The sequence below is a fragment of the Athene noctua genome, chromosome 2 (genome assembly GCF_965140245.1).
Source record: "Athene noctua chromosome 2, bAthNoc1.hap1.1, whole genome shotgun sequence".
NCBI lineage: Eukaryota > Metazoa > Chordata > Aves > Strigiformes > Strigidae > Athene > Athene noctua.
Genome location: NC_134038.1, coordinates 51,497,593 through 51,517,738, shown reverse-complemented (window position 1 = coordinate 51,517,738; position 20,146 = coordinate 51,497,593). Strand labels below are relative to the sequence as shown.

The following is a 20,146-nucleotide window of genomic DNA, read 5'->3' as shown; positions in this document are numbered from 1 at the left end:
CTAGAAGGTAGGTTTGATGAAAGTAGGTCTAAGGAACACAAGAGTTCTCCCATTCCAAGCTGAAACAGGATCTGACAGCCTAGGGTGACACATCACTTTTTAGATTCCATAAATTATATGTAGGAGCAAAGACAATAGTAAAAAAGCACTGATCATATGTCATCAGCTGATCTGTGACACATGGTTCCCTGCAATTGTCTAGAACTACTGCACTGGACTGCCTCTTAAGTACTGTGTGGATATTGCAGGACTGTTCAGGCTAGAGAAGAGAAGGTTCAGGGTGCATCTCAATCTAGATAAATACCTGAAGGCAGGGTGCAAATAAAGTGGAGCCAGGCTCTTCTCAGTGGTGCCCACTGACAGGACAAGAGGCAACTGGTACAAGCTGAAACACAGGAGATACCCTCTAAACATCAACGCTTTTTTTACTGTGAGGGTGACTGAGCACTGGTGCAAGTTGCTCAGAGAGACTATGGAATATCCATCCTTGGAGGTACTCAAAAGCTGTCTGGACATGGTCCTGGGCAATCAGCTCTAAGTGGCCCTGCCTGAGCAGAGAGACTGGACCACAAGACCTCCAAACGTCTTTATCAACCACTTCCATTTTGTTATTCTATGAGATTAAAGTTTAGCCCTTGGCTTGGAATGTGGTTTCATAGCTGGAGGAGATACAGGTCAGACAAAACTAGATTTCTGCTATCCATAGGCACAGATGCAACTGTCTAAGGTTTCAACCTGTCTTAAAGGCTCAGCCAGCTCATTTTCACCTCAATTTGATTTGTCTGACCTTGCAGCAAAGTGTTTCGCTGGAACAACAGACAACCCAATTTGCATGCACAGCACAGAATATTTCCACAATTAATAGCCTTGCTGGCATTTCCAGAAAGGTGTAAACTGCTGACATATATGGATTACCACATTACCTAGAGAAGCTATACCATTATTTTTACAATTTAAGATTATTCCTCACCACGGTGATAAAATCCCTGTGTACAACTGTGGCCCATTAGTTCATGTCTAGCAGTTCAAACCCTCCAAGTTCCTGCAGATGCTTTTCTGCTATGGTAGACCTGCACAAGGCCTAGAGGCCGATGCTCTGATCAATTCAACTGAGTGTTTCCAGACAAGGTGAGAGTAGTTTTGTTCTCCTTATCCTCTTCTCCTGCCATAGCTCTTGACTCAAAAAAAGGGACCTGCAACAGCAACACTACTGAATTTCAAGTTTAATAGGAAGCTGTATTTCTGTTCAAGGGTCAAACAACATACCTGAACAAGCTTTTATTATGGAAGCAGTGCACCTTTGGCACAGGGAAAAGTTTATAGTCCGCTTCTGTGACTAAACTATTCTACTTCTAAGCTAAGGAGTACCCTACATTATGACATACACGGCAGACTTCCTTCAAATAGGCATGGTTTAAAGTCATTTTCAAAGTCTCCTAGTGTACCTATGTATCCAAGAGTTATTGCACTGATGCCCAAGTTTTAATGTTAATAATGCAGCAGTGACAAGTATGAGAGTAGGGAAAACATTCCTATTCAAACCCACTGACTGAATCCACATTTACCTGACAAGTGGCTCCACATAAAGGTATGCAAACAAAGTAAGCACATCACAGGTGTCACTCTCAAATGCATTGTACAAAGATGAAAATATTGAGATGAGGGCTATGCTTACATCAAAGCTGGACATCCTCTTATACTGGACTCTTCAAGATATTCACAACAAATGGATACACTTTATTCGTAAGAGGCCCTCTATTTTACCACTCCTGTGCAGCAACATTCAGCTCATCTCTTCACTATAAATGGAGCATCATTTGTTTTGTGTGTGCTTATTAACTATCCTTACAGGATGGCATAAGCATGCACTTCCCATTTGTACATAACACTGACCACATTTATTTTTAAAGATTATTATAGATGCATTTAAAAGGGGGTGATGTTAAGAACAATACAAGCACTCTGGAGAAAGAGATTACTAACATTCCTTGATGACAGGGCCTGGCATGTACCTTTAAGAAAAGCTATAATACTAGTGATTTATTTTCAGTACATAAACACTTTCTAAACACAGCCCATTTACTAATTTTAGTGATAACCTCAGTGACTCAGAGTCAGTATCATACTAACGCATTTTTACACTGGACAGCACAACAAGCAGAGATGACACACTTCTGAATATTAAAACCAAAAATGCTTTTAAAGTCACTGGCTGTCTGGGAGAGAGAGAGAGGCCAACAGGTACAGGTTCAGTTCACGAGATTAAAAATCAGACGAGAGGTCAAATTCCACAGCAGCTTACCTCTATTATAAAAATAGTATCAACTCTGAGGAGTCATTGAATAAAAAAAGTGAAAAAAGCAGTTTTGGTTGAAAAGCCATGATTGTGACAAAGTGAATTATAAAAAAAAAACAACCCAGACAACATACCCTCCCCCCCACACTACTACTGTCTAAATGGGAGATTATCCATTATATTATTCATAGCTAGAAGACCCCTATATTTCACGGAACCAGAAGACTAAAATACACCAACTAAAAACACAGCAAAGAACAGCAGAAAATTACGTTTAGATTCAACCTCCCTTATTCAAGAAAAGGCTATACAATTGCACATAGACAGCCTACTAGACCATAAGGCAAGAGATCTGAAATCACTGATATTTAAGGAAGCCAAATAAAACATACCACAAATTTAAGATAATTTGACAAGAGTTAAGTGACACTTTAAGTGACCTTAAGTTACTTACACTACTCAGAGACAACCCTTTAAAACAACCTCACCCAAAACATATGGGTAATGAAAAGTTAAATATCATATCTCCCTCAAAAGCACGTGTTAATATGCAGTACTGGACAGGCTACATGAAATGTGTTTTCCACATGTAGAACAACAACTTTAAAAATTATTTCTAAGAAACTATCTTTTATCAGCTTTACAAGGAAAAAAGGCATTGTAAAAACCCTAAGTGTCAAGAAAGAAGTGTCAAGAAGGAGAATACATCTCCAGAGAAATAGTAAATGTGAGTGACCACAGTTACCCAGTTCAGCATTCTGATGTTTTATGCAGCTGAGACAAAACCAGACCACTCAGCCAGACTGCCACTGCAGTCAAGTATCTCACACACTTGCATGCCAAATCCCAGTAAACAAAGTTAACAAGTACGAAGCTATGCACAGAGGTTCAGCCTGAAATCCTGGTTTTGCTGCTTCTTTTTTTTTTCCTGAAATGTTACCACTCCTTAACTCACAATACACTGGATGTCTGGTAGCTACCAAGTTTTCAAACTCTGCTGTTCATCCATTCTTCCAAAACACAGCAGATACACTTTAAGCCAGAACACTGAAAACAAGCTGACCAGCTTTACATGCCATTATGAAATCACAATGACACTAGAACAATAAAAGTGTGCACCCTTCTCACTCCAGTTTGTTTTCCAAGCATGAAGGAGAAAAAACCAAACAATATCCTCATAGCAGTAAGTAGTGAGAACACAGAAAGAAAATTTATATGCTATGTATTTTTTTGTTCCTATCAGCTTACACAAAGACAAGAACACAATTTTTCAAATATGTTCACAGAAAACCAAATTGATAATTCTTATCTGAGAAGCTTGCTATATCAAATACTATTCCATTGAATTTAATTGCTGCTTGATCTTCCCCCCCTGCAGCCTCAGCTAAGCCCCTTTTCTCCATGTTTTTGCATTAAAAATAAAAACTGCAAACAAGTCATAGACAAGACCTCAGAAGTAAACCTCAGAGTGGGAGCTGCAGGAGCACAGTGAGAAAGGGTCTCATTTCAAACCAATATGTTTTTGCACTGTGTTTCCCCAGAGGCCCATGAATGACTTCCAAGTTGGTTTGCACAAGACTGCTCAACAACTGCCAAGAAAAAAAAATATCTAAAAGCCAAGCTTTGAAAAAGCATTAATCCACTCTGGAAAGTGCAAGAACAGGTTAGCAGTGTGCTTTGGGTTGGGCAACGCAGTACCAAGTGAAGAATGCCTTCTGACAAGTTGTGTGACCAGCTTTCACATAGGCTCATAGAACTACAAGTCAGCAACAGTTTCTCTCTCGCTATAAATTAGTACATCACTTTGCCACCAGATTATATCCAAACCAGCTGTAAAGTAAAAGGTTAACTTTCAAAGTGCACAGTCTTATGGAAAAAAAAGAAAACAAATTGGGACCCTTCTGTACTACAAAGCAGTAGCATTCATCTTTTGTCCTACAGTAACAGACAGGTGTCCTTCTGTCAGCCAGGACTCTCTACCACCCAGAAGTCTTTTGCATACATTGCTTGACCAAAGATCTTAAAAACTGCTTCAAAATTTAAGCATTCTGTCAACACACATGATAACCTTTTATAAAAGAGAAGCAGTAATATTTACTTATCTTTTCCCTGAATGGAGTCCCAGTATTTGTTATTTTAACAAGCTTCTGTCTGGGCTGCTGCGTAGTTTCTCTGCCCACTCTGGTGACCTATTCGGTCTTGGTTTCTCTAGGAGAGCCTCTGAAAAAAGTTACATTTTTAAACTTCCCTATCTCCTAGATACTTTGGACTCACTAAACTGCTTCCTTTACATCATACTGATAAGGATGTTGTCTTCGCAGACCTGTAGTTTGCTTTTTATCTGCAAGGCTGCAGTACCATAGCAGAAAAAAAAAAAAAAAAAAGCTTCCAGAGGAAGAACACTGTAATCTGCAAACATTTCACTATCAAGTTCCTCCAATTTGAATATCTCCTCTTTAGAGCTTTAGCACAGATGAAAAGACACATGCATATAGAGTACCCAAAAATTAGTACAGCAAGAATCACCAAGGCATAACTAGAACTGCCAATGTTCTAGCAGGAGAAACAACCTGCCAAATGCCTTTCCTGGAGGTACCTTTGTTCTCTTGTATGTAGTGCCTATACATCATTCTCTTCTGCATAAGGGAAAAACATCAGTCTTTACCCAGGCACCTGTTTGAGCACAGAGAAGCTTCCAATGAACTTGCTACTGTCAAACAAGATTCAAGGTCGCACTAGGTATTTCAAGTACATTTCTACTCATTTGGAGGAGAGAGGAAGAATCAAGACAGTTAGAGGCTCCTACAGCCAATAAAGGTTTTTTGATGCAGACACACCTCCAGTCTCTCAACGCCAGACACCTTTTGCTGTGCCCAGTGCAATCATCAACTGTCTGAAAACTGCTCTCCTCCCTTCCCCGAGTTTACAGGCTGAACAGCCTTTCAGTTGTTTCGGGCATTGCCTACAGGCCTTGATGCACCGAGGTCTTCTCCTAATTTCCACTACTTTCAGCAAGAGCCACAGAACAGAATGGACAGAATTGCTCTGTTGTGCTCCAGTGACTTGAAAGGAAGAAAAAAAAAAAAAAACTTGAAGAAAAATAGGGCTGTCCTATGTTTGTAAACACAAGGAGAAAAAAAGCAGAGAAACACAGGCACTGGTTTCATGACGTGAGGGGCTAAGAACTCTATGATTCTAGGTCTAGTACACCAGCCAGCCAAGACATGATCCTGTCCCCAGACTTAACTCAGAAATCATAAACTTTTCCTTCATAGCTTCCCTGATTTTATTTCACTTCCTCACCCCCTCTTCACTTCTCTCTCCCTCCCTCCCACCAAAGGCCTTTCCCAAGACCTTATAGAGGTTAATGTAGCTGACTATATTGCTAGGTGGCAGAAAAGGAGTACTGACAGACTCCAGGACTTTTCTAGACAGATTTGTTCCTGGTGCCCATATCAATAGTTCTCCCTTAACTTTAGTGTGCCCCCACTGCTCCCTTCACCTCCACAAGGAAACGGAAAATAAAAAGTCTTATTAAGGAGTCATCTGGACACACACCTTCTTCATTCACAATCCAGGAAGGTCCAAGTTGTAACAGCCATGCTCATATATGTCTCCCAGACCACAAGCCAGACACATATTAAGAATACATATTGGTATCCTGAAGAGCATGCATGCGTACATTCACAAGAACACAGACACATCTAACCCTTACTATGTTTCCAAGAAATATGAAATAAACTGAGGCAGTACACTGAATTTGTAGAGATTAATATTTCCTAGTTGAACTGCTTGCACATTTTTTATTTACAGTCCATCAGTTATACATACAAGAGATAGTATGTTACGTCATGGTAAAGATAACTAAACCCAAGGACTATGACCCACAGTATTTTGACCTTAAAGTTACTGTAAAAATGGCAAGCTTAATTTGTTATGACAAATTCTACTTAGCTGAGTATACAACTCATTTAAATCAAGAAATGAAGAAACCTTTTCTGAATCCCTTCGCTCATCAGCTCAGGTTTTTTCATCAGCTTGTAAACAAATTTCCTTTTCAAAAAAACCCAAACCAATCAAACTATAAAGAACAAAGACACCCTCAAAGGAAGATCAAAGCCGCAGATTACTGAAGTCAGTTTACAACCGCTATTTGTTCTAAACACATGCAATACAAGCTCTTAATGTACCGTTAAATATAACCTTTGATGTTAAAAGTGAAACTTGTGAGAGTCAAGATACTCATCAGCAGGCTTTGTCCAGCACTGGTTAATATAGCAGTAAGCTGAGGGAAAAAAAAAAAAGCTGATTTCTTTAAAGAATACCTTTCCTATCAGTTTCATACAGCTTCGGTGCATGCAGCTCAAGTATTGGGAGATGAATTTTAAACTCAGCCAGAAAATCCAGCAGAGATAATAGCTCGCAAAGAACCTTAAGTTAAGCTTCTCCCACGACTATATAAAAATACCTTAGAATACAAAAATACTGAACTCAAACCGTTTTTGGAATGCAGGTTCTGGTATCTACTAGAAATAGTACAAGGGAAGTCCTGCTTTGAAACAATACTTACTAACCTTGTGCCAAAGTCACTGCAGAAAACGTTTCAAGTTGCACTAGCTCCGACACAAACGCCTCAATAAACGCTCAGATTAAAGCAGTCAAACGATCTTCGTCCTTCCCTCGCACGCTCCGATTGCTCGGCGAGATGTATCTGTGCTCATCTCTGCCTTCTCCGCTTGACACTGAAGGGTTCATCCCAATGTCAAGAAGGGAAAAAACAACCCACCCAAACCCAACCCATCACGCACGCTACATACGGCGGAACAGACTTGGGCAGGCGGCCGCTCCCAGGCCCCGCCCCGCGCGGCGGGGAAAGCTGCCCCGCCTGGCAGCAGCGGCGGCGGCAGCAGCAGCGCCCGCCGGGCCGGGCCGGGCCGCGCACCGGGCCGCTCCTTCAAGCGCCGCCAGGCCGCGGGCTCGGGCGGCCGCCACGGCGGGCCGACAAGGAGCGGGGCGGAGGAAAAACCAACCCGGGATAGCGGGGCGGGCAGCCGGCTCCCGGCCAGGCTAAAAATGGCCCGACGGGCCGAGCGCCCCCGCCCCGCCGCCGGGGCTCCTGCCCGCCGCTCCCGGAGCGGGACCCTCCCGCCGGAGCCGCGGGGTACGCGGGCCCCAGAGCGCGCCCCGCGCGGAGCCCCGCCGCAGCGGGTTATTTTTGGAAGCTCCCCCCCCCGCTCCCCTCCGTGGCGTCACGGCAGCCCCCGCCGCGCGGAGCGGAGAGGTGACGCCTTCGCCGGCACGGTGCTGCGCCCCCCCCAACCCCCCCGCCGGAACCCGGGCGCGCGCTCTCACGCCGCCGCCGCCACCGTTAAGGCGCGCGCCCAGCCCTGCGCGGCGGCACCGGGGGCGGGGGGAAGAAGCAGCGGACAGATGGAGCGTTTAGGTACCACGCTCCTGCACCATTTCTAACGCAAGTGGAAGAGTCGAACCTTTATATCTTATCTTCCCCCCCCCCCCCCCGTTAGTGCTGTATTAGCAATTTCATTTGCATATTTCACAATTATGCTACGATTTACCCAGCACAGAGATGGGCAATACTGAACAAAAAGTCTCTAAAAGGCTAAAAAGCGCATTCCCTGTGGGTAGCCTTACTGAAGTTAGAAGCCTCTCATCATGAGTTAAGCAGTGGCTTCTGGTATGCTGACAATTTAAGTTCGAGGGCAAAGAATTCTCCTTAAGGAGGCAAGATAGAAAAGGTACCAAGCCTGAGAAAACGTTCCTTCTAGAGAACCAGATCTCACAGAACATGTGCAACACAGTTCAAGGACACTGTGGAGCAACTCATTCCTCTCTACTGGGAGGGAGTCCTAGCAGGGAGTCCCAGTCAGACAAGCTGCAGTCAAACAGTCCAGCTGACAACAAAAGAGGCTTGGAGACAATAGGACAGGCAGGAAAGAAGCTTTTAAACAACTTTTTTTTGGTAGAATTATCCTTCCTGAAGGTAAGTTAACAGCAGCCAATTACCACCAGAGCAGAGCACTCAAGGCAGTTGTTCCCAAACATTTACAACACCTAAGCCTTAACTTCATTACTGAGATCATAATCAGAAGAGAAACAAACACTAAAAAAGATTACTTTTTTTTAGAGTATTTCTGGCAAATTTTTATATTGGAGTTTGATACTTTAGAGTTACGCTTTACTATTCAAAACACTTGGAAGGAATACTAAAGCATTTAATTGGGGTCCTATCACACCTAATGCAGAACCCAATGTACTGCTTTTGCAATACCAACATAACTACAGTCTAGATATCAACACTGAGTAACAAAAGACCAGGGCCTTGTCTCACAAAAGACAACAAAACCAAATGCTATGGGTTTAAGAACTGTAATGCTCAAGAATCATAACTTTTTGGAAAGGTTCAAGTCTTATGAAGAGATTGCTGCTGTAATTTCCCTTATGAGCTTATGGTGTCTTTAAAAGCCTGCATTATATTCTGGAATTGCAGTAGTTTGAAGTTTAAAAATACCAAGACACAAAACTCTCCAGGATCACATCATCCCTCTGTCATGACCGACTGATTTCACAAGCTATGATGGAAATTCAAGTTCACACCTCAGCCTATCCCTCTGTGCCCAAATCTATGTGCTTCTACATTAAAATAAGGCCTCTGTAACACCTACTGAGACTGTTCAAGTTCAAGTAAGGTGAAATTACAATTTCACCATATGTTTTGCCATACTCCACTCTGGAAAGCTATTTTAGTCTGGCTTCAAGCAACATGCCAACACAATTAAGGAATACTAACTAACACTACACACCCACTGCAGTAACAATTTCCCCCTCACCCACAAATGGAACTGGCAACTTTAATATTAGATTAAGAAAAAACTCAATGTAAAAAAGCAATGCTTGTTCCACTCTGCTAGAGCTTGACTCAAGTAAGTCTAGAAGACCCGTGACTGGAGACAAAAAGGCTTGGAAAGGAATGAAAAAAAAAAAATCTTAAACCAAGCTTAGACAATGGAGCCAGTGTTTGCAGCTCACTGTTAGATAACTGGAAGACGAACAGCACCAACACAAACCTCATTTTGAAACACAGCTTACTGATGACAAGAGCCTAACTGAGGGATTGCTGTTACCACAATACAGGAAGACAAGTTTATTCCATGGCACTAGGGTGTCTTCAAGAGGGGAGAAAAATAGCACATCTCCCACCCCAGGAATTAATGAGTTTGACATATATTCCCAAACTGAAGCATTTGCATTATTTTTAACACCACACAAGATATTTGTCACTGGGAAAGCCAGAAGTTCAACAGATAGCATTCGCACACCCACTAAGCACATGGTCTGAAAACCAAATTCAGAAGCAGTATTGTTCAACACTTCAGTTAGCCAGTACAAAAAGAGATTAATTTTCTCAATATTTTAACCTTCAAATCAAAGCAACTGCTTTACTGAATTCAAACATTCAGTATGAACATTACAAGCAGTAGTTCGTAAGCAAAATCTGTGTCTCTTCTGAACATTCAAATACTAAAATTTTTTGTAGAGGAACTTAGCTACTCTTTCTCTAGAGGCAGGAGTTTTCAATACATTCAGCATGCAAAAGGACAGCTTACCAACAATATGAAGTTTTATGGGTTTGCGTATTTATTTTTTTAACAGGTAAGCTGGGAACTAGCAAAATATACTAAGCTATCTGACCCTCTATAGACCCATGCAGCACAATACATACCCCTTCTTGTTTTGTGAATAGGTTGAGGCAGTCAGCCAGGGCCTCACATGTTTCCTGGGATACTTCAGAGACCACATCAACTTTTTGCAGGAGGGGAGAAGATATTCCTGAAAGCACAAAAGATTAGTAGCATTAGGGGACACTAAACTACACGATTCTTTTAGTTTTTTTTTTTTTTTAGGTAATACAGGCATAACATTCATATTCTAAAGGAACACTGGTGCACTGCCAGATCTGCAAAAGTAGCACTGAGGGAACTTATGTTGGTTTGTATCCTTTCCCTAGTACTGATATAAATGGCACATGAATGGATCAAGTTTCTGTTTCAGCATCAGTTAGAAAGCAGAGGTGGTAAGCTATGGGAGCAAGACACGGGAAAAGTGACTAGCAACAACCTCCTTTTAATCACTTTCTACACTTAAAAGCCTCAGAGTTGCCAGGTGACAATTCAAACACATAGGACACTGCACTGGTTTAATGTAGCTTTGCTTGCCTTCTGCCATAGTATTACAAAGAAAAAGCTTACCACAGTGCAACTGGAGATTTAGGTTTGAAAAAATAAATGGGGAGTTACAAGGACACTGATCAATAAAAGGGGAAGGAGATCTTATTTTAATGGACTCATTTCTTAGATAAGTCGTACAGCTTGCAGAACAAGCCACCTCATATTCTGACTTCTGTGACCATTTATAGAAAGGGCTACATGTCTAGAATCAGCAGGAAACCATAATAACCCAATCAGCTGCTGGAAAGTTCATCTGAAGTTTTGTGATGTGCAGCAATTCCTCAGAAGTCAAGCAAGCCATCGTCTCAGGAAGCATACTTGTTGCAATTACAATAAGCATTAAATTAATGACCGCAGACTCCAGGATCAGTTGACACCATTCAGTAACATGGGTGCTTCAAGTTGATGTCACACCAATAAAAATTAGGAGGTCCAGCAGTGACAGTTCTTGAAATTATTTTGCAACTTATACTGCTTTGTGCAGGACAAGATATCATATATATCCACACATTAATTATTGCCTTGGATACCAAAGCTCACTACTGACTGGAATTAGAAATCTCTGCTTAGAGTAGCTATTCAAGAACAGGTAGTGCCTCTAGAAGAGGTGGCAGCAGACAACTTTATTTGCAATATATGCAAAAATCTCAGTGCATAAATTGAGATAATAAATCTCAATTTAAAGATGCATAAATCTCAACGATACCTGGATTTAGAATAGCATGTTGAGGCCGTTAGGGAGAGAATTTAAAATATCAGGTCGCAAGATAGCTATTTTTATATTACTCAAAAACTTTTAGGAAAAGTTCCACATGGAGGGACTTTTAACTCAGAAATTTGCATTCTGAGTCAGAGGACTTGAATACTTTGAAGATACCACATTAAGCCAATGTGAGAACTGGGAGAGCTGCAGCAGTTGTCTGTTGAGACCTACAGAGGTTATACATAAACCTAGGAACAGTTCACTGACCCATCAAATTGCAAACATTCATTGGGAGGAAAGTAGGAACTTATTACTCCTATCAGCCAAGACTAGCAGTTTCTACAAAAGAGATAGTATCTGGTTTTGCTTTACTAAGGGTTTTAGTTACTCAAGTTGTGTATTTTTTTAAAAAGTGAATGTCCTCGCTGGTTCTTCAGGTCAGCAATATGGGGTCAGAGAAACTGTCCTGACATCTACCAAAGGGAATTTATCCACCTTATACTAATTTTCAAACTGCTTTTTTGTGAAGAATTCTGTTTTACTGTGTTATTAATTTCAAAGGCTTCCCAATAAAGCTCATATGTATTATGAAGCTTTACTTTTCTTTGTGAAATAAAAATTCAGTAAAAATTCAGTTAGTTCAAGGTTAACCATACAGGAACTTATTCAGTAGCATATGGAGTAATAGCTGTATTTTAGACTCCTTTTGGGAAGGTAGAGGTATGGAAGAGAAAGAACTTTTTTCCTCCAAAACTGCTATTATATTACAGACTACAGATCTGTACAGATAAACAACTTGCTCTCTAGTCTGAGCTTCATAACTAGGACTCAGGTTCAAAGGAGCAAGTTAGATGTTCTTACAGAACTCCTTTATGTGACTAGTATGTGAGCAACTTTTGTACATGGTTAAGGCATTAAATGAAACAAGTTCTAATTTCTAACAGCTTGATGCCTGTGCTATTTTTTGGCAGTTAAGCTGCAAAAGTCCAGGTACATGTTAAGAGTTGTTATTTAAAATGAAGCCTAAGAAGTTCAAATCTAGCATAAAACTCAAGGCAGAAGTCTATGGAATATATCCCATCACATCATGCCTCCAGTTCCCTGTAGAGTTCGTAATTTCACAAACCTCACATCCTCTTTATCATGCCTCAGCTCTCATAGTGTTTCTACTCACTACAAGACAATTTTTTTTGAGGGGAAAGCTAGAGTAAGACAAGTAGTTCTTTGTATGTGTCAGGGGACATTTATGCTCTGCAATAAGCTATCAACTACAGATATTTTTTTAAAACCTTGAAAGTGAACCCCTATATTATATTCCTACAATACTACTCCGTGAGTGCTATATCTAAAGGCAGTTCCACTACATTTACGGCCACTAATAAAATTTCTTTCAATCAACATAGTTGTTTCTCCAAATCTTAAATCTTAGTAATTACTATATGCTACTTTGAGTCTTTTTCAATGAGGAACAGAGTCCTGTATTTTCAAGCTCCTGAAAATTTATTTTCAGTGAAATTAAAGCATGTGTCTCTTAAAAGAAAAAAATCAGTTGCCTGGTAACAAACTGCATTTTAGAAGAGTAAGTTTTACCTTTTGTAGTGTCCAAAGATTTTACCATTGCAAGAAAGTCTGAAATCTCTTTACTGAGTCTTTGTTGGCATGTTTGTGCTTTCTGAAAGACAGCAAGGATAGCTAGATCAGAAGTGCCTTGTTCTAGAGAAAGTATACATTCAGTCTCTTAACTATACTGAAATTTTAAAATTTGGAGAGCACTGAATCTTAGAGATTCCCAGTGACAGAGACTGATACATTAAAACTGAAAGAAATTACATGAAGTACCTTCAAAGACACAAAAGCAAACAGAAAATTTATGCACATCATATTGCTGACTGGCTTTTAAATTAACATAGCAGACCAAACCCCAAAACTATGTTGTACATATCGATTTTGCATCTCCCCCCTTTTTTATTAAAAAGTTTGAAAACCCAGGAAGAGCCATTTTTTGTTCTTTGACAAACCTAAGGCCAAAATAAGTTAACTGATGTACAGTAAGTACAGTGACATATAGCAACCCACCCCAAGATCATATTCCAAGCCTGCATTTGAACTTTGAGACTGCTATCTGTTAAATAATACTATTTTCTTCTGTAGGCTGCTGGGAACTGCTAGCACCAGTTACCCTCCTGTCTCTGTTCCACCATGAGGTACTTTGAGTTCTTGTACCAAAAGGTATGGTGCAAGCCACTCAGAGTTCAGCTGCATGAAGATTTTTGCGTGGCAGCGTCAATTTTCCCTTTTAAAGTAAAAGACTAGAAGTACTTGTATGGCAAAAAGCAAGAATCACAGGCTGAATGCTAGATTTGTCAAGGAAGACTCATTTTCATCGCAGATCTGAGCAATCACTGTACAATACATCTAACGTGACCTGAGGAGTTAAAGGATCATTTCTAAGCTATTTCATTGCCTGTTTTGTAGAGGTAAAGCTCGCTGAATATTAGCTTTGTTATCCCTCAGTCTTGCTGTCACCAACTACAGTACAGAAAGCTCCCTCTCCTGGCTGAAAGTCTCAAGCAACTTCCTACCTTGCAGTAGTATTGGTAAAACTGAAAACCAGAACCCTGTAGCTATAATAAATGTGCCATTTTATGCATACAGTCCAAACAGGAATACATGACAGTAAGCAATGAAAATATAAGCAGCATTAATGCATCCATAGGATGAATGAATCATGACTTTTGGTCAAAAAGTACACTAAAATATTTCAACAAAAAAACATACTAAATCTGCAAGAGCCTACATGCATGAGCCAAGTACTCAGTACATACTTTCAGCGTATCCTGTAGGTCTGTAACAGATACTGTATCATCTTCCTCATCATCACTGCTCAACTGTTCCTGTGTGCAGTAATGAGTACTATATGCAGAGTGGTCTTCTATTGCTTCCAGCCAACTCTGAATGGAAAAAAAAGCGTTAATATACATTTCAAAAGTCATCCCCAGAAGGCAACAACATACAAGCAAAAGAACAGATTAAATTTTCTATTGATGTGACTAAGATATTCATTAGTAAAATGAGACACATTAATAAGTGGAAAATAGATTATTAAAAATTGTAACTTACTGAATGTGAGATACTCTGTGGTCAGAGACTTATTTGATAAACATTAACCCACCCTTTAGTTTATCTGAAATCACACTAAAAAACCTGCATCAATTAAGAAAAGACTGTAGGGAATGTATTTTGTGTCTCTGGGTTTCTGTTCAGACAGCAAGGTCCCTGTGACAAAGTCTGCCTTCTTATGCATGGCAAACTCTGTACAAAACCTGAAGTGCTATCATAATTAAGAGGCAGATTCTTTTCCTGTTCATCGAACCACAGAGTGGCTGAGGTTGGCAGGGATCTCTGGAGGTCCCCTGCTCCAACTAGGCCACCTAGAGCTGGTTGCCCAGGAACATGCCAAGATGTTTTTTTTAATATCTATCTGGATACTCCACCACCTCTCCAGGCAACCCGTGCCATTGCCCAGTCACCCTGACATTTTTTCTTATGTTCGAATTGAAACACAGGAGGTTTCCTCTATGCCCACTGCCTCTGGTCCTGTCAGTGGGCACCACTGAGAAGAGTGTGGCTCTGTCCCTCTTCACACCCTCCATTCAGATATTTACATACATTGACCAGATCCCCCTGAGCCTTCTCTTCTCCATGCTGAGCAGTCCCAGCTCTCTCAGCCTCTCCTAGCATTAGATTACTCTAGTCCCTTTAACCATCTTAGTGTCCCTTTGTTAAAGGCTCTTTTCAGTATGTTCACATCTCTCTTATAGTGGGGACCCAGAACTGAACACAGCACTCCAGCGGCCTTCACCCCTACTTCATCTCTAGTTAGTGCACCTATAGAAGTACAATAGGAACTACATTACCAATAGCCCTAAAACAAAAAGTTTTTCTCTTGTTTCAGACTGACCTTTTAAGAAAATATAATTTGGTAGGTCATCTGGGAGAATGGCTAAGAGTAGAATGTACCATTAAACATTTTTTTGTTTGGAATAATCAACTATGAAAGAAAGTGATATAGAAGGAAGTTGCTATAGAAATTTACCACATGGAGAAGTTAAAGGAAATAAGGAAGTTACACTACAGGTCATAATACAGGCACAGAGCTGGAAAACAAGGTGACGCTAATTTTACAGAACAGAATGACAATCTATCCATTTTTGCTATTTAGTCTATATTCATGCTAAAAGAATCAATATCTGCACTTATATTACCAAGTCCAGATGATCAAGATACTGAACCCACAACTAATGCATCCATAACAAGTATGGATAGTAAGTATGCAAATTATTAATTACAGAAGTTACTACATTTTAAAGTCTTTGATAAAGAGTCATATTACCTCCCTAGTTTGAGAAGGAAGGCTATTTTTAGGAATCTTGAAACGATGAACAGTGTCATCAAAACATCTGACAGAAAAGAAGCAACTGTCTGTAGATTTTACCTAAAGCAATGTGGAGAAAACACCAAATTAGTATGATGAATCAGTAAGGTAGGGAATTACTCTTAACTCAGAAGTTTTTGCCTCTGTTTTGATGCAAAACAACCATAGTTTACAAAAAACTTGGTCAAAACAGTTTTGCAAAGTGTGCTGTCTTGTACCTTATGATGAATGAGAATATAGAGGTTCTTTATGTCAAAATATTGTATTTGCATATTTGCACCACTTGATTCAGCCAAAATCTCAGCAGTAGTGCCAGATCACCAATATTAAAGACTATGTAGATATAGAAAAAGTGAGAATCACTTTTCCTATACTAAGAAAATATATAGCTGTAGTTTAACATAACTTGTGGCGCCAACCTACAGAACTGGGAAAGGTCAAAGAAAGTGTACTGAAATTATCTGAAATGCATTTTCCTTAAACACTTCATCTTCCTGTTTATTATAAATGGCACTTCGCCTGTTCTTCCTCTGTCCTCTCTTTACCCCTTCCAAAAGGGATTACCACAAGCTTAATAGAATTTAAGAAAGTTTTTCAAAAGTCACATTCATAATTGATCAGTGCTCCAACTGAGATCAGCTTAAATTACATAATCAGTCACAAGTAGCCACTGCCAGCTAAGGAGGAACTAGAGCTTTGCTATTCTGTATCACATGACCCAAACAGTTGTTTTGCACAACCAAAAAGGCATGCTTCTAGGAAGTCTCATTTGTTTAAATCTTCAAGACTTCGGAAAGAAGTGAAGGAGCTTTATGGTCACTTTACATCTAAGGATACTTCACTTGACAAGAACCAGCATTTCTTGCACCAGCACAAGCTTTCTCCCTGTTTTATAACAAAGGCATGCTTACCAATCCAGCTGAAATTTTCATTGTCTAGGTATGGAATACCATCACATTAAAAAAAAAAAAGTCATTTCACTTCCTACCGTGCAGACAGCCTGTGTTAGATGCTTGCATCCCTGACGATGATCATTATTCACTGCATCAGCTCTTTGAAAGAAAAAGAGATTTAATGAAGTGAAGATGGGAATTACTTAAATCGCTTTTCAGAAATTTAAACACAGAACTTACTGTCTCCGATACCAGGAAAGGACTCCATGTTCTAGAACTATCCAGTAGAGTTTCCAACCAAAGAATCGTGAGCTCTAAAAAAAAGAATTAAAAGAAAACACAACAATAAAAGCCAGTTAAGGTTAACAGCTAAAGAGTACATCTGATAGCTTGAAGGCTATTACATAAAACTGGCAGTCATTAGGAAAACATTTTAGGTTTTACATATCTTGGTGATCACAGCAACCTGAGAGTATTTCACAATGACAGTGCTATTTGGAAATACCTAAAGACAAGTTTTGTTGAGCCTGCTATTCAGTTGGAACTAAAATAATAAAATGCTGCATTTTTTAATATTATAGGGCTTGTTGATCACCACACAATTCTACTTTATAAAATCAAATGAGAAATAAAACATTGAGATATCCAACTACAACATTTTACCTTTCCAAACTATAGTACATAGTTCTGATTTAAAAACAGCTCCTTATATTACAATCATGAGTGAATACATAGGAAAATATACATTGAAGAAAACGTCAAAGATTTCATTAAGGAATATAAAAATTAAGCATTTATGTAGAAGATTCAGAAATATTATTTTTTAACAAGGGAAAAAAGATTCACTTGACTATCAGAGCAAAACAAGCTTTAAACAACCATTTGACTGACACCTTCCCTCCAAGTTTTAAGATTTCCAGAACACAGTGAATTTGTGACAAAGTATTAGTCACAGATTATTAAAGATATTGTATTAGTCACAGATTATTAAAGACATCTATTCAGGAAAGAAAAGAAAATGCCACACTTTTTCCACCACACAGACCAGGAACAAAGCCTTACCACAGTGAAGCTTTGTCACAAAAATTACCAAGAACTGATGAGAGATTTTAGGGACTGATGTTAAGATCAGAGTGCCATGAATCTAGGAACTGCTCCACCAGCCAGCCCATCTATAATTTATCCAATATACTAGATTAAAGTCAAGTCATTTAACAAATTTATTATTGAAAAGTTCCCTCGTTCATCAACTCTCACTTAAGTACAGAAAAGGACATATTGACATACTTTGAGATCTTATAAGCTATTTCAGAAAAGGAAATAAGACATACCTTCCATAGGAGACCTTCGTATCGTCTCAGGGGTTTGTTGATAACCTGCATAAAAATTAAAACTAATGTAGGAAAAACTTCAACTAGACAGCCTTCGCATTTTAAATGGATACAAAAGTTCCTACCTTTCCAGTTTTACCTCCCAGTATCAGTTTCATTTCTGCTCCTTGTGCTAGATCAAGGGGTGTCTGATCTGTTTAGTAACCAAGATAAGGCATGAGAATTTGATGCAAATAAACCTAGATGTACTTAACTTAAAAAAAATTCTGAAACTCTGTTTACCCATTAAAGTTTGATTTCACAAACTTCTGTGTTTACTTGCAACTGGGGAACATTAGCTTCTCGGGGGCAGAAGACTAAAATGGCTCTAAACTTTAGTGCACTGAACTGTCTTTCGGAGTTCTAGCCACAGAGAGGGCTTTGTTCTTACTTGTTTTTAGCCATTCCTCTATATAAAACAGAACATTCACAGATATCAAGATAAACGCATCTTTAATCAGATGACAAATACACAGTTTGCATAATATCTGCATAAAGTTTTCCTGGATTTGCTTTCATTAGAAGCCTTCTTCTGAAGAGTCACTTTGTCTGGGCCACATCTTCAATCTTAACACTTTTTTTTGTTACCTGTGCTCAGTGTTTAGCATCAAGAAAACAAAAGCCAGGCACATTTCATGGTTAAGACAGAGAGCAGGAAGGTTTTCTAGAAATGGGAAAGTTTGGAATAAGTATTTTGCTACAGTTCCTAAATATTCTGCAATTTAGTCAGTGTTGGGATTCCTTTATTATGATACAAAGCTTTTAAAACACCATAAGGTTTTCCCTGAACATTGAGTGCTATGTCACATAGCTTATAGAAGCTATTAAATGTCTATCTCCTCTTAACACTTTAGGCATTTTAATTTAGTACTCACCATTTTTGTTTCTTATTTTAGGATCCGCTCCATTTTTTAGAAGTTTCAGCGCACAATGCTTATGGGCACGGTATGCTGCACAGTGCAATGGTGTGTTCCCCATCTGATCTGTACAGTTGATATCAGGTGGTTTGGGCTTGTTCAACTGGAAAAAACAATGTTTTGCTTACTTATCAGTTTTCCTCCCTCTCCAGATGCCATGCTTATTCTTTTGAAAGATAGCTGTTCCTAACTAGGATGCTTCAGTGTAGATCTGGCAACAAAGAGGGCATGTAGCAAGTGTTAAGAGAAGGGCAAGGACTACAACAAGCAAGCAAGATGTTCAGCTAGAGTAAGAAACTTCTCAGGTTTTTTGCTTGCTATACCCCTTCCACCTCTACTACACAATATGAAAACATTTATCTTACTCAGTTGCACAGTCCCAGATAGAGTTGTCCAGCATCGCAGTTCAGTCATTTATATTGCTAGAATGGCCTTGTGAGTCTACTGTCAAAATCTACTGTTCTCTGTAGAAGTCTCCCAGGCACAGTCTGAAAGTTAGCACAGGCCAGTGCTAAATCCAGAACAAGTTTGTGAGGCCACCCTGTTTCAGAGAATAAGAACTTTGTACAGAAGGGTGGCAGGCCTGCCAGTCTCAGTGACAGCTATCCTAGGCCATTTAGAAGCTTCTAGTATAGGCAGTCTGTTATATAAACAGTTTTACTGCATTCTGAAGTCTATTGCGGGAATTTAAAAAGTTAGAACAGCTACATAACTGAGGAAAAAACCCCCTGACTTTTACTCGGACACAACAGAAATGTATTGAGAAACTGACCCCATCAAAGAGAAGGGTCATTAAGCATGACACTACTAACCACCCTAAAATACCTCTACACTTCTACTCAAGTATGTGGCTATTGGATGGGTACATAGGGGTTGGACTAGATGATCTTTAAAGGTGCCTTCCAACTCAAACTATTCTGTGCAATATCAAGCATTATAGTTAAGCTTCTAAGCCAAAGGGGACTGCCTTAATAGAAAGGCTAAGTTACTGTTAAGTAGTCTTAGGAGACCAGAGTCAGAAGTATGACAATTTTGGAGAAACTCAGTTTAAGCCTTCTGCAGTAGCCATATGCTATCCTAGAGAAATTACTTCATAACAGCAGAATTCCTATGGCAGCAATTTAGATTAGCATTATCAGTGACTACCTTAAATGTGCTTCTGAAATAGTCCTATAAACTGCTACAGCTGTTATTTACAGTTCAACTGAAAAAAGAATACAAGTCAAAAAGAGACAGCTTGTGGAAGTACAATCTCATTAATACAGAGGTCAAATACTTGAGTTCCT

At 39.6% G+C, this 20,146-nt stretch overlaps 1 protein-coding gene across 5 annotated transcripts in view; it reads right to left on the bottom strand.

Moving 5' to 3' along the window:
* OSBPL1A (oxysterol binding protein like 1A) overlaps positions 1–20,146 on the bottom strand; it is a 75,788-nt gene that overhangs the window by 38,329 nt on the left and 17,313 nt on the right. For all 5 annotated transcript variants that reach the window (XM_074899073.1, XM_074899075.1, XM_074899072.1 and 2 more), the window contains 9 exons: positions 18,819–18,963; positions 18,030–18,097; positions 17,905–17,949; positions 16,814–16,887; positions 16,669–16,732; positions 15,639–15,740; positions 14,071–14,196; positions 12,836–12,917; positions 10,038–10,144 (listed from right to left, as the gene is read on the bottom strand). In XM_074899073.1, the coding sequence (XP_074755174.1) occupies positions 10,038–10,144; positions 12,836–12,917; positions 14,071–14,196; positions 15,639–15,740; positions 16,669–16,732; positions 16,814–16,887; positions 17,905–17,949; positions 18,030–18,097; positions 18,819–18,963 (813 nt within the window). The remainder of the gene's footprint in view (positions 1–10,037; positions 10,145–12,835; positions 12,918–14,070; positions 14,197–15,638; positions 15,741–16,668; positions 16,733–16,813; positions 16,888–17,904; positions 17,950–18,029; positions 18,098–18,818; positions 18,964–20,146) is intronic.